Here is an 11,081-nt window from a genome sequence, read left to right on the forward strand (position 1 = left end):
ACCTCCAGAAGATTTTCGTTTTAAAATGAAAATAAAATGACCAATAAAACATCAGACATGTATGGCTCCAAAGCTTTATTGATTTATCTATCTTTTATTTTTATCCTGAACTTATCCTCTGGATATAGCAATAGTGTTAGATAAATATACACTGCATACAAGGGCCCATAAAAAACACAGGGTATCAACTGGATTCCAGGTAACATTGAACATAACATAAAAAAAAAAAAAGTAATTTAATAACTACTACTACTTTTTTTTTTTTTTTAAATTACATGATCTGAGGCATAAACCAACTGAAATCATAAAAACAATGAAAGCCCTTCCAGCACAGGAAGCTATCATTTATCTACAGTCATCTGCAATCAGTGATCAACTGCTGTGGATGATCAATGTACCTCCCACCGCAGCCAGTCTGAGGGGGGGTCTGCTTGACTCGCTGCGAGTTCATATATAAATGCTGACAGACTGAGGTCTCTGAAGTATTCTACTGTCAGACAGCAGCAAAATGACTTCTCTCACAGCTAAGGACAAGGAAACAGTCAAGGCTTTCTGGAGTGTGGTGTCCGGAAAGTCTGAGGACATTGGCAAGGATGCTCTGGCTAGGTGAATATTCCTCTCTCTGTAATTGATTGACTGGTTGTTTCATCTTCCTCATTTCCTCTTGTTTATGCAGTATTTTGATGAAAAGTTCTTAATAAACATATTTCATCTTATCATCTTTATTTATTGATTCCTCATTGAATGAATCCGTCTAACTGACATGTTTCTCTGCAGGATGATCACAGTGTATCCTCAGACCAAGACCTACTTTGCCCACTGGGCCGACGTCGGCCCCAACTCCCCAAATGTAAAAAAACACGGAATCACTGTGATGGGAGGCGTTGGTTTTGCTATCGGCAAAATTGATGACCTGACCGCAGGCCTCCTGAACCTCAGTGAGCTGCATGCCTTCACTCTGCGTGTGGATCCTGCCAACTTCAAGGTGCGATTCTAAACAGCATCAGTCACTGCATTACTATTCATTTTCCTTCTTTTTACCACATGATTATTATTGGTCAGACACAGATCTGATAAAGCGTTCATGAGAAACAGATGGAGTACACGTATAACATCTCTGTCTTATTTCTTTAGATTATCAGCCATAACATCCTGGTGGCGATGGCCATCCTGTTCCCCAAAGAATTCACTCCGGAGGTCCATGTTTGTATGGATAAGTTCCTGGCTGCCCTGGCTCGCGCCCTGGCCGAGAAGTACAGATAAACAGCTGGAGTAAACCGAGGAGATCGATGACTCCGGGTTTGGCTCGGCATATGAAAAATAAAAGCATTAATGCAAAAACGTTGGTCTTTTTTCTGGTTCTTTTATGGAAATCTCTGTCTCATCCTATCAGCAATGACAGCTGTTCTCTCAGGTCTTACAGCTAGTGTTTTAAAAGCGAGAGGCAGGATTTAAACCTTTTTCCAAGTAGGCCCAGTTACTAAAAGTGAAATAATGTAATGTTGGCTATTCTTTTCTGCAATCAGAGAGAAATAATACATGGCTACTGATGTCTAACTTTTGCATACACATGGGATTTTTGGGACAGGGGATAGTTACATCTTGTTCTGTGTGTTATTGAATAGTTTCCTTTCCAAGACTCAGAAACTAATAAATGTCTTTGAACTCAGTGGATTTGTATCACAAAACTGGTGGGGAAAAAAAGGGCGTTATCATGCAACTTATAGTTGTCTTCATTTCAAAAAAGATTACCATTAAACTTTATCTCGTTTGTTCCCCGCTGGCTACAGCTCTGAGAGGAGCAGCATTGTTGTCGATGAGCCGAACAATTATCGTAATACTTGATGTTTACAGACACACTCATAAAACAAATGGATTGAAAATACCTAAAAATAGATATCTGGCTCAAGAAAACTGAAACCATCACAAAAACCCAACTAAGTCTGCACCCTCAATCATTCCAAACGATTTCAAAGTGTCGGAGCTCCAGCTGCAAACAATGAGACAAGAAGACATCGAGACCCAAGAGGTCAGTTTTCAAACGCTTGTTGCATCAAGGGGAAGAGGTTTTCTTCGTGTCAGGATGGTTACCTACTGTTTTTCCGGCAAACCACGTGTATCAAATCTGGATCCTCTCATTGCCGCTTCTTGTTCCAGATTTTCTGAAGAGAGAAACTGTGACATGAGGTCTGCTGAACCTCAGGCTGTCAGATAATAATTTATCCTTTATTAATCCTGCGGGGAAATTAGTTCTCTGCAATGAACCCATCATGGATGAACCATGAGCAGTAGGCTGCCATCCACCTGCGCCAGGGGAGCAGTTAGGGGTTCAAGTGTCTTGCTCAACAACACTTCGACACACTAGGAGGAGCCCGGAATCAACTCAAGAATGTTCGGTTCCGAAGACGATTGCTCTCGCCCCTGCGCCACGCCACTCCCCCGTTATCTGTTACCAGATATGCTGGTAACAGTCATTGTCAGCATTTGCAATATGTTTTAGTTGTCTATCTGAAAAAAAAAAAGAAAACTGTGTTGTGATCGGAGCACATTTTAGGAAGGTCGGTGTCCCTAGAATCGCGGGACACCGACCTACGACGACCTAGAATCTTGGGTGCCCACAGTTCTTTGGCTTGCAGCTACTCTTAAAATAACCAAGTCAAAATCATCTACCAGCAATAAAAGTGATATACATATAATCCATATTTATTATATATATGTATTATATACATATTTATATTTATACATTTTTATACATATTTATATGTAATTATACTAAATATGAACACACCAAGTATGCTTAATGTTAAAATTATGTATTGTTTGCCTCGCATAACAGCATGAACATGTATGGCACAATATAATTATGTGCATTTTTGACCATTGCCTTGCTCTGGTGACACGTTCCATTGAACAAATTCAAGTCAAACAGGCAGCCAAGCCAAAAAGAAACAAAAAAACAGGTAGCCCAGCCTCAAACATGTCAGCCTATCAAGTCCCCCAGTTGCACAGTGAGGATGGATGATAGCCCAAAAGTCTATTTTTTATTTTTAACTTTTTTACGTGCATTACAGGTTTTTTTGAAAGGAAGGTCTCTGCAATCGACTCGCGTTGCCTCTGCAGTCGACCATTAGATTGGGATGGATGTGTTGGCATCAACGCACCCCTGATCTAGATAATTCCCAATTGAGTTTTTTCCCGTATTTTCTCTATGGGTGTAAGTGGCTAATTGTCCTTCAATATTTTCATCTCTTTTGTCGTCCGACATCGTGCTTTGTTGTCAATTAAAGAGTATTTAACCGTCGTGCATCTTTTCATCATCGATCCAGTGCAACGCCAGATATTCGAACTGGACATTTGAAAAAAGTAATAGATTACATTTCCTCACTCACCTGAAAACTTTACTTTTCTGACCAAGCAAAACAACGACTTTAAAATTTTTCGCTGCCAGGATAGTGACTTTATAGCTCTTGTTTGCCTACATAAGCTCATCACTTTCAGCTGATGAGAAACAGCATGAAAAAAATGTTTTGTTCTTTCTATTCATGTAGAAAGAAAATATGGCTTTGCTGATATAGCGTCTGAAAAAAACATGAATGAAAAGGATTTGAAATTCTTTTTTTGTAAATTTAATTTCTAAATATTGTCATTGAAACAGGGTCTGGTCGTTTGGTAAACTTTTGGATAGCTTCGATAATAGTTAATTGGATATAACTGTGTTTCAACTTGAAATAATCTAATAATAAGATTTATGAATAAATGAATGTTATACATAATACAGTACTGTACAGGGACAGTGCTTGGTCTCCCAACAATGGGCGTATTCAAGTTTTAGGCCCCACAATCATGATAGGAGGTTGAGTTTTTATCTCAAGGGGCCTTGTGGGCCTCTTTTCTGGGCTGCATATCTGCAAGGGGGCAGGGTAGTGTGATACCTGGAGGTGTGACCATAACTATTTAAATCTCCAAAAACTCCACTCCGCCAGCACTGTTCAGCACAGTCAATAAGCAAGATGACTTCTCTCACAGCTAAGGACAAGGAAACAGTCAAGGCTTTCTGGAAAGTGGTGTCTGGAAAGTCTGAGGACATTGGCAAGGATGCTCTGGCCAGGTGAATAGTCCTCTTTTTGCAATCGATTGATTGGTCGATTCATCGTACTATTTCCTCTTGTTTATGCAGGACTTTGATGATATTTCATCTTATCATCTTTATCTATTGGTTCCTCATTGAATGAATCCGACTCACTGACATGTTTCTCTGCAGGATGATCACAGTGTATCCTCAGACCAAGACCTACTTTGCCCACTGGGCCGACGTCGGCCCCAACTCCCCAAATGTGAAAAAACATGGAATCACTGTGATGGGCGGCGTTGGTTTTGCTATCGGCAAAATTGACGACCTGACCGCAGGCCTCCTGAACCTCAGTGAGCTGCATGCCTTCACTCTGCGTGTGGATCCTGCCAACTTCAAGGTGAGTTTTCAAAGCCTTCAGTGAGTTTGAACTGTGACACAAAATGTGGCTCATTGGACTTTAGAAGACTATAACTAAACAGCACCACTTTATGTTTTTCTATTGTTAATTACGGGTCAGATACAGAACTGATGGGGAGCTCATGAGAAACAGATGGAGTACATATATAACATCTTTGTCTTATTTCTTTAGATTATCAGCCATAACATCCTGGTATCGATGGCCATCCTGTTCCCCAAAGAATTCACCCCGGAGGTCCATGTTTGTGTGGACAAGTTCCTGGCTGCCCTGTCTCGCGCCCTGTCCGAGAAGTACAGATAAACAGCTGGAGCAGAAAATGCATGAATGCATGAGCTACACTGCATCAATAAACGCATGAAAATAACATAAAGTCTTGGTTTCTCTGTGAGACTTTTTTTTCTCGATATTTAGTGTATGTCATTTTAAGAGGACAGTAAATTAGAGGAATTATCATTTTTGTCAATATGTATTTGCCTGAAGGTCTGGCCTAAAGCAAAACTTGTTCAAATGAATGACCCACATCCAAAGTCCTCATCAATAGAAGTATCCATGTAAGCGCGTTGGCCACAATGTCAACTTTATCCGAATAGTAGAGTCACTTAATGTCAGGATTCAAAATGGCCCTGAGACATTCATAGTAACAAGGAAATGAACGAATTACTGTCAGGATTTGATATTTTGTGGTAAATATGAATTGAATCCTCTTTTTGCCCTGTATCCTATATTCTACAAAAAAAATGCAATACCCATAGGAAAACGAAAAAACCCAACCGACTGGATTAAAGGCAGTAGTAGAATTATTCTAGAATTCTAGAAATTAGTTGTTTGATCAGATCTTTGTGATTAAAATATATTTTTTAGTATCGTTGTAGATGGGAATTAAATGGTTACGAATTAGTAAAATGAACAATGTTGCAGGACATGATACATAAGCCAATTCAATCTGGGGTTTATCTGTATTATAATTTAATTCTGTCTTTTGTAATCAAATTTCGACACCCCACAAAATACTCAAACAAGTGAGCTCTTTGATTGCTCAAAAATATTAAAACTACATAAATAAAAAGGAAAATGCAACATAATTTAAAAGGGAAAAAAGTCGTTCCTCCCACAGTTAAATGCCATCAAAAAATCAAAAAAGAAATAAACAACTGTGTCCACATATAAATATAGGCCTTTCCACATTACCATCTATATATGGAAATATTTAATATGGTTCATATGTCACATTTCATGGAAGATTTGACGTTCCTGTGCATCAGGGGTCTCCGACTCGCGGCCTGCAGGCCAATTGCAGCCCTCGGAACAATGTTTTGTGTTCCCCTGCCTGAAATCAAATCTTTGTGTTAGTGCAGCCCGCGCATTTATTCTCACATGCATCTGGGGGTTTTATACAGTGGGTTTAAAAAAAAACAGGCGAGGAAAAAATGAAAAAGTAACTTTGCAATGTGTTTTTTGCTTCATAATTTGAAAACACTGATTTTTTGATGAAAAAACATCTAGTGACAATGTTAACATTGACATTGTCTTCTTTTCTTATTTCTATAAAAAAACACAAAAATGAGAGCAGAAAAAAAACAGGCAAAATTAAAAAGATTGATTTAATAACCAGAATAGCCACTATTAGGCTTGTAAACATTATAGCTCCTCTTATACATGCTACCAATCAATTTTCTAATCAATTCAAGTGGCAAATTTTCCCACAGTGACAAGATTTTTTCTTTGTAATTGTGTAATTTAATCAATTCTTTTTTTAATATTCATTTTCAATATTACTTCATCATGTATTTTTTTAAAGGAATAGTTCATTACATATAAAGATTTTTATAATTTACCTGTTTACCTCCTTTACACTAACACAAAGGAAAAATTTGGACTTAGTGTTAGTGATTTTATTGGTCCGGCCCCCTTGACATCAAATTAGGCCACGGTGGCCCCCCGGACCAAAATGAGTTTGACACCCCTGCTGTACATAGCTCTGTACATTTACTAGCCCCATTTTGCATGCTTGTCACGAAACGCTTGTTCTCAAGGCCAGACTATAGAGAGACTGTACAAAAAAGAATTAAACTGTATCTGTGCAGCCAGAGACAAAGATAGGAAACATTTTTCCAGGTGTTTTTCGTTTGCCAACCATGACTGGTTAAAATATGGTAGCAGAGTTTCCAACCACTCTTTTTGAGCTCCTTCAGGTCCTTAACCTGAGAGCAATTACCTATACATTCACCCAATGAGCTCCAGCTGTGAGAGGGGCCAATTGACCTCTTGTCATCACCTCAGTCAGCACGTAAGTCTCATTCTTCTAAGTGTCATTCATCCTGAAAAACAAAGTGGGCAATAAACGCCACACAGAAATTGAAACAGGGTCCTTCATGCACAGGGTCCTAACTACTGCCCCACTATGCCATCCTGAATGGGAATGTCTAAAAATGACAAAACAATTTGGAAATTTTTAATCAAAATATGGGGGGAGAAAATCTAATTTCTTTGTGATACTATATAAATAAACATCATAATTGGAAAAAAAAAATGTTGAATGCAGCTTTCATGCTCTTTCTTTCTGTGAATGCAAAACACAATTTTTACAGTTAAATTGGTAAACATTAAATTCAAATGCAGTGGTTAGCACTTCAGCTACACACCACAAGGGACCGTCTACGGTTTTCTCCCACAGTCCGAAAACATTAAGCAGGTTAATTGGAAATTGCCCAATTGTGTGAATGAGAGAGTGAATTGTTAGCCCTGCAATTTACTGCCAATCAGTCTAGTGTTATCCCACTTCTTGCCTGATGGCGGCTGGGATGGACTCCAGCATCGCCCGTAACCCTGGGTAGGATAAGCAGTAGACAATGGATGGATGGATGGATGGATGGATGGAATCAACTAGAGTTTCCCCATTCATAACTATCCCACAAAAAAAAAAAAAAACTTTAGTCTTCTTTTTCTGGCTCAAACTGCAGTTTTGGAAGATGTATTTATTGTAGTTTTATTATAACATTCTTTAAACTAAAAATATACCCAACATTGACAAAAGAAAAATGTATTGCAGGTGATTCGCTGTGGTGAGTAGCCAAACATAAGAGGAGGAAGTTTGTGTGAAACGAAGAGGAATGATATGTTTGATCGATGCCAGCAAGAACTTCTTGGATATATTTATATGTCTTATAAAATTTGTATTATTAAGGTATATTTAATATAGGTTAAACTGCAGTTTTATTTAAGTATTTTACAGAAATTTGGGGTAATTGAGTGTAAAAAATACCAGCTATTATTTATGAACAACTGTTTGTCATTTTCAGCGCTGCAGATTAAAAGATTAGTGGTTACCATGTGACCTCGAGGTTTTTCTTAAATACACGTTTAAATATTTGGCTTGAGGAGCCTCTTTTGCGCCATCTAATGGACACATTGAGGTCCATCATCCTCATACATCGGATTGCACTGATGACATTCATCCATCTATCGTTTGCCCCTTATCGCGGGGTCGCAGGGGATGCTGGAGTCTATCCCAGCTGTCATCGAGCGAGAGGCAGGGTGCACCCTGGACTGGTCGCCAGTGGATCGCAGGGCAGCATATATAAAAAAAACAACTATTCACTCACTCATTTGGGGCAATTTTTCCCTTCTTTTTTTTTCCCAATTACCGAGTTGCATGTAATTTAGTGGGATTACCTAGACTGGAATGTGAGAAGGTAAAGCTAAACAAAAGAGTGAAATCTGTTGGATCGCATGAACTGAGGCTCATGTGGCCGTTACCGGGGTCTGGTTCTGGTGGTCTTTCCTGGTCGTTTGGAGGGTCTAGATGTGGCTGGTCTGTGCGTGCAAATCCGTCTTGGTATTGATCCCTGTACGGCATTGTACGTTTGTAAAAATCTTGTGTCTGAGGCCCCCTCCTTTGTTCAGCGATGGTTTTTCTGTTTTGATAAAGATGGCTTCTTTGACTCATCTCTCGAACCATATGTCTTCTCTGGCCATAATACGGACATTGCTATCTTCAAACAAATGGCCCCTGTCTTGTCCTAAAGTGGGCCATCTGTTTGTGCAGAGGTTGTTTGGTATCTCCAAAGTAGATATCATCACAATTCTCAGTGCAAGTGACAGCATACACCACATTCTGTATCTTGTGCCCGGGTATTTTGTCCTTGTGGTGCACCAGTTTTTGCCTCAGGATGTTGTGGATTTGATGTGGAGTACCGGTACATTGCCTCCTTGCACTTATATAAATTTAATAGAATTGGACTCATACTTAACCACATATTTAAAGAAATTAGAATTGAGTCATGAACAAGTGTGTTTCTTACTGATGATAAAGTCTTTACCATATAGTACAGAGTTTGAAACAAGGAAACATTTTTTTTTTAATTGACATCCTCTGAAAAGTTAATGATGAAAACCCGGGCCCCCCTTGTGATTTATCTCTTGTTGTGGGTAAAAGTAGACATTTCTTACTCATATAACCATTCTGTGTCCGGCATTTCAGGGTAACTACAAAATTTGTTGGAAATTATCTGCAGTTTTGTGCAGAAACCGCCCTGTTGTTGGTTCCTCTGCAGATAAGCCTTGGAAACCCTGCCAGCGTGATGTCACAGAGGTTAAATGGGGTCTTGGGCTCTGGTTATCACTTATATGTATAAATGAAGCCAATCTTCTTTTTGACCTGTATCCGATATTCTACAAAGCAAAATGCAATATCCATAGAAAAACGGAAAAAACCTACCCGACTGGTTTAAAGGCAGTAGTAGAGTAAGAGGGAGCTGCAAATTGAAGCAGATTTGATACTGCAGATTATTTCTAGAAATTAGTTGTTAGATCAGATTCATGTCGACTTTACTGTGCATCCTGCTAAAATCCTGCGCAGAAAGATGTGTGTTTGTAGATGTTTGTTTCTGCAAGTTTTCCCAGTGGATGTAGAGATCCCCCCCAGGTTTATCCCAGAGTTCTTCACAAACATAGCACCTCTGTTCTGCAGCCACGACAAATTACCCAAGTCGTCTGTTGACTTGTTGGGATCGTTTCAAATACGGCTTATTTATAAAATTAAAAAATCATTGAGGTACTTCCGGTACCACAATGCCAATGGAGTAGAAATTGATGAATTATACTCTATTCTACGTTCTACTTTACTCACTGTCAGACTACCATAGCAATTATGCCAACATTTTCAATTTTACCTAAAATATTGTATTATGTTTCTTCTGTGTCACGTTTATGTCTGTTTAAAAACAGACCAGGTTAGATACTACAGCTTCTTTAGGATGCACGGAGGCCAGTGAAACCACTAGTGTGAAAATAAAAAGCAAAAGATCCTTGTCAGTGGAGATTATTTATGAGTTTACTTTTTGTAAAGAATAAAATAGATTTTTTTTGACCATCATTAAGTTACTTGAAAAACAAAAAAGTTTTTCTTCAGTCAGTAAGATTTGTTCATTAGAAGGTAACACGAGTGCTGGACAGATCAAGGTTTTTACTTGCCTGTGCGTTAGGTGGGGTGCACACTGGTCTTGTTCACTGCCACAACCAACATAAAATGACATTTCCTGATCGATAAGTGAATGGGATATCAAAATTCTTTACTTTTACGACGTTCCTCGAACATTCATCGTAAAACGTTTTTATTGACTTTTAAATTAATTAATTCAATTTCAAGATAATTTCAAATCTTAAAAAAGAAATGTGGAAAAGTTGATAAAGTGTACAATTAATATGTATTGTGAGAACTAACTTCTCAAGTTATAGATCCACTTTTATAACACAATGTTAAAGCATAGCATAGTACACTATAGCATAGTATAGCATAGCATAAAAAGGATTTGATACTAACTTAATTTGACGGTTGCATTTGCAAAATCCCATTTTTTGCATCAGGTTTTGCATCCCCTTCCATTCACCTCATACTGAATCAAAAGTGCTTAACTAGTTATTAGCTTCAGCTTCAGCAATCATTTTTACAACTCAAAATATCCTTTCATTAGGCTGTTTTGATGTCCTTTACAAGGATTCAGCCCAACTGTGTGTTGCATTTTCCCTTTTTTTTTGCTTTCCCTCCATTTTTAATGGGCCGATTCTTATTTCAGAGATCAATCTTCAAAAACCGACAGACAGTTGGTAGCAGGGTAAGACCAAATCATTCTAAACATCCTTTCCTATGCCTAGATCATCCTTTCTTTTTATAAAAGTAGCAGATTAAATTTCTTCACTCACCTGAAAACTACAGTTATCTGCAGAACAACGACTTTAAAATGTTTCCGCTGCCTGGATAGTGACTTTATCGCTCTTGCTTGGCATCAAACCTACATAAGCTTATCACTTTCAGCTGATGAGAAACAACACGAGTTGGATAACTTTCACTTCAGTCATTGGCATTAGAATGTTTTGCTCTTTCTATTCATGTAAGGGTGGAGAAAATATGGCATTTGCTGATATAGCATCTGAAAAAAACATGAGCGATAAAGATTTTGAAATTCTTTTTTTGTTAATTTGATTTCTTATTATTGTTGTTGAAATTGTTCATTGAAACAGGATCTGGTCGTTTGGTACACATTTTGATAGCTTCGATAATAGTTAATTGGATATTACTGTGTTTCAACTTAA

General features: G+C 38.3%; 2 protein-coding genes and 1 long non-coding RNA gene across 3 annotated transcripts; 2 read left to right on the forward strand and 1 right to left on the reverse strand.

The window, feature by feature from the left end:
* The first annotated feature begins 508 nt into the window (after positions 1–508).
* LOC147217309 (hemoglobin embryonic subunit alpha-like) lies at positions 509–1,404 on the forward strand. The gene is made up of 3 exons (XM_086175606.1): positions 509–606; positions 778–985; positions 1,135–1,404. Exons 1-3 carry the CDS (start codon positions 509–511, stop codon positions 1,261–1,263), a joined length of 435 nt encoding a protein of 144 aa, XP_086031732.1. The 3' UTR covers positions 1,264–1,404.
* Positions 1,405–3,950: 2,546 nt separating this feature from the next.
* LOC147217310 (hemoglobin embryonic subunit alpha-like) lies at positions 3,951–4,860 on the forward strand. The gene is made up of 3 exons (XM_086176118.1): positions 3,951–4,108; positions 4,262–4,469; positions 4,662–4,860. The coding sequence occupies exons 1-3, from the start codon at positions 4,011–4,013 to the stop codon at positions 4,788–4,790; spliced, it is 435 nt and encodes a 144-aa protein (XP_086032244.1). The 5' UTR covers positions 3,951–4,010; the 3' UTR covers positions 4,791–4,860.
* A 3,233-nt stretch (positions 4,861–8,093) lies between these two features.
* Positions 8,094–10,999, reverse strand: LOC147217311 (uncharacterized). Its single transcript, XR_015108922.1, has 3 exons — positions 10,692–10,999; positions 9,963–9,998; positions 8,094–8,404 (listed from the first exon to the last, which is right to left on the reverse strand). It is a non-coding gene; the product is annotated as an uncharacterized LOC147217311 (long non-coding RNA).
* Between the last annotated feature and the right edge of the window lie 82 nt (positions 11,000–11,081).

This window comes from Fistularia commersonii, chromosome 28 (genome assembly GCF_037954325.1).
Source record: "Fistularia commersonii isolate RoL2024-O1a breed Wild chromosome 28, RoL_Fcom_v1.0, whole genome shotgun sequence".
In the NCBI taxonomy this organism is placed as follows: Eukaryota; Metazoa; Chordata; class Actinopteri; order Syngnathiformes; family Fistulariidae; genus Fistularia; species Fistularia commersonii.

Coding starts and splice junctions, on each gene's coding strand:
- LOC147217310 (XM_086176118.1), top strand. CDS start 4,011: ATGACTTCTCTCACAGCTAAGGACAAGGAAACAGTCAAGGCTTTCTGG. Junction 4,109..4,261: donor GGCAAGGATGCTCTGGCCAG/GTGAATAGTCCT, acceptor GTTTCTCTGCAG/GATGATCACAGTGTATCCTC. Junction 4,470..4,661: donor TGGATCCTGCCAACTTCAAG/GTGAGTTTTCAA, acceptor TTATTTCTTTAG/ATTATCAGCCATAACATCCT.
- LOC147217309 (XM_086175606.1), top strand. CDS start 509: ATGACTTCTCTCACAGCTAAGGACAAGGAAACAGTCAAGGCTTTCTGG. Junction 607..777: donor GGCAAGGATGCTCTGGCTAG/GTGAATATTCCT, acceptor GTTTCTCTGCAG/GATGATCACAGTGTATCCTC. Junction 986..1,134: donor TGGATCCTGCCAACTTCAAG/GTGCGATTCTAA, acceptor TTATTTCTTTAG/ATTATCAGCCATAACATCCT.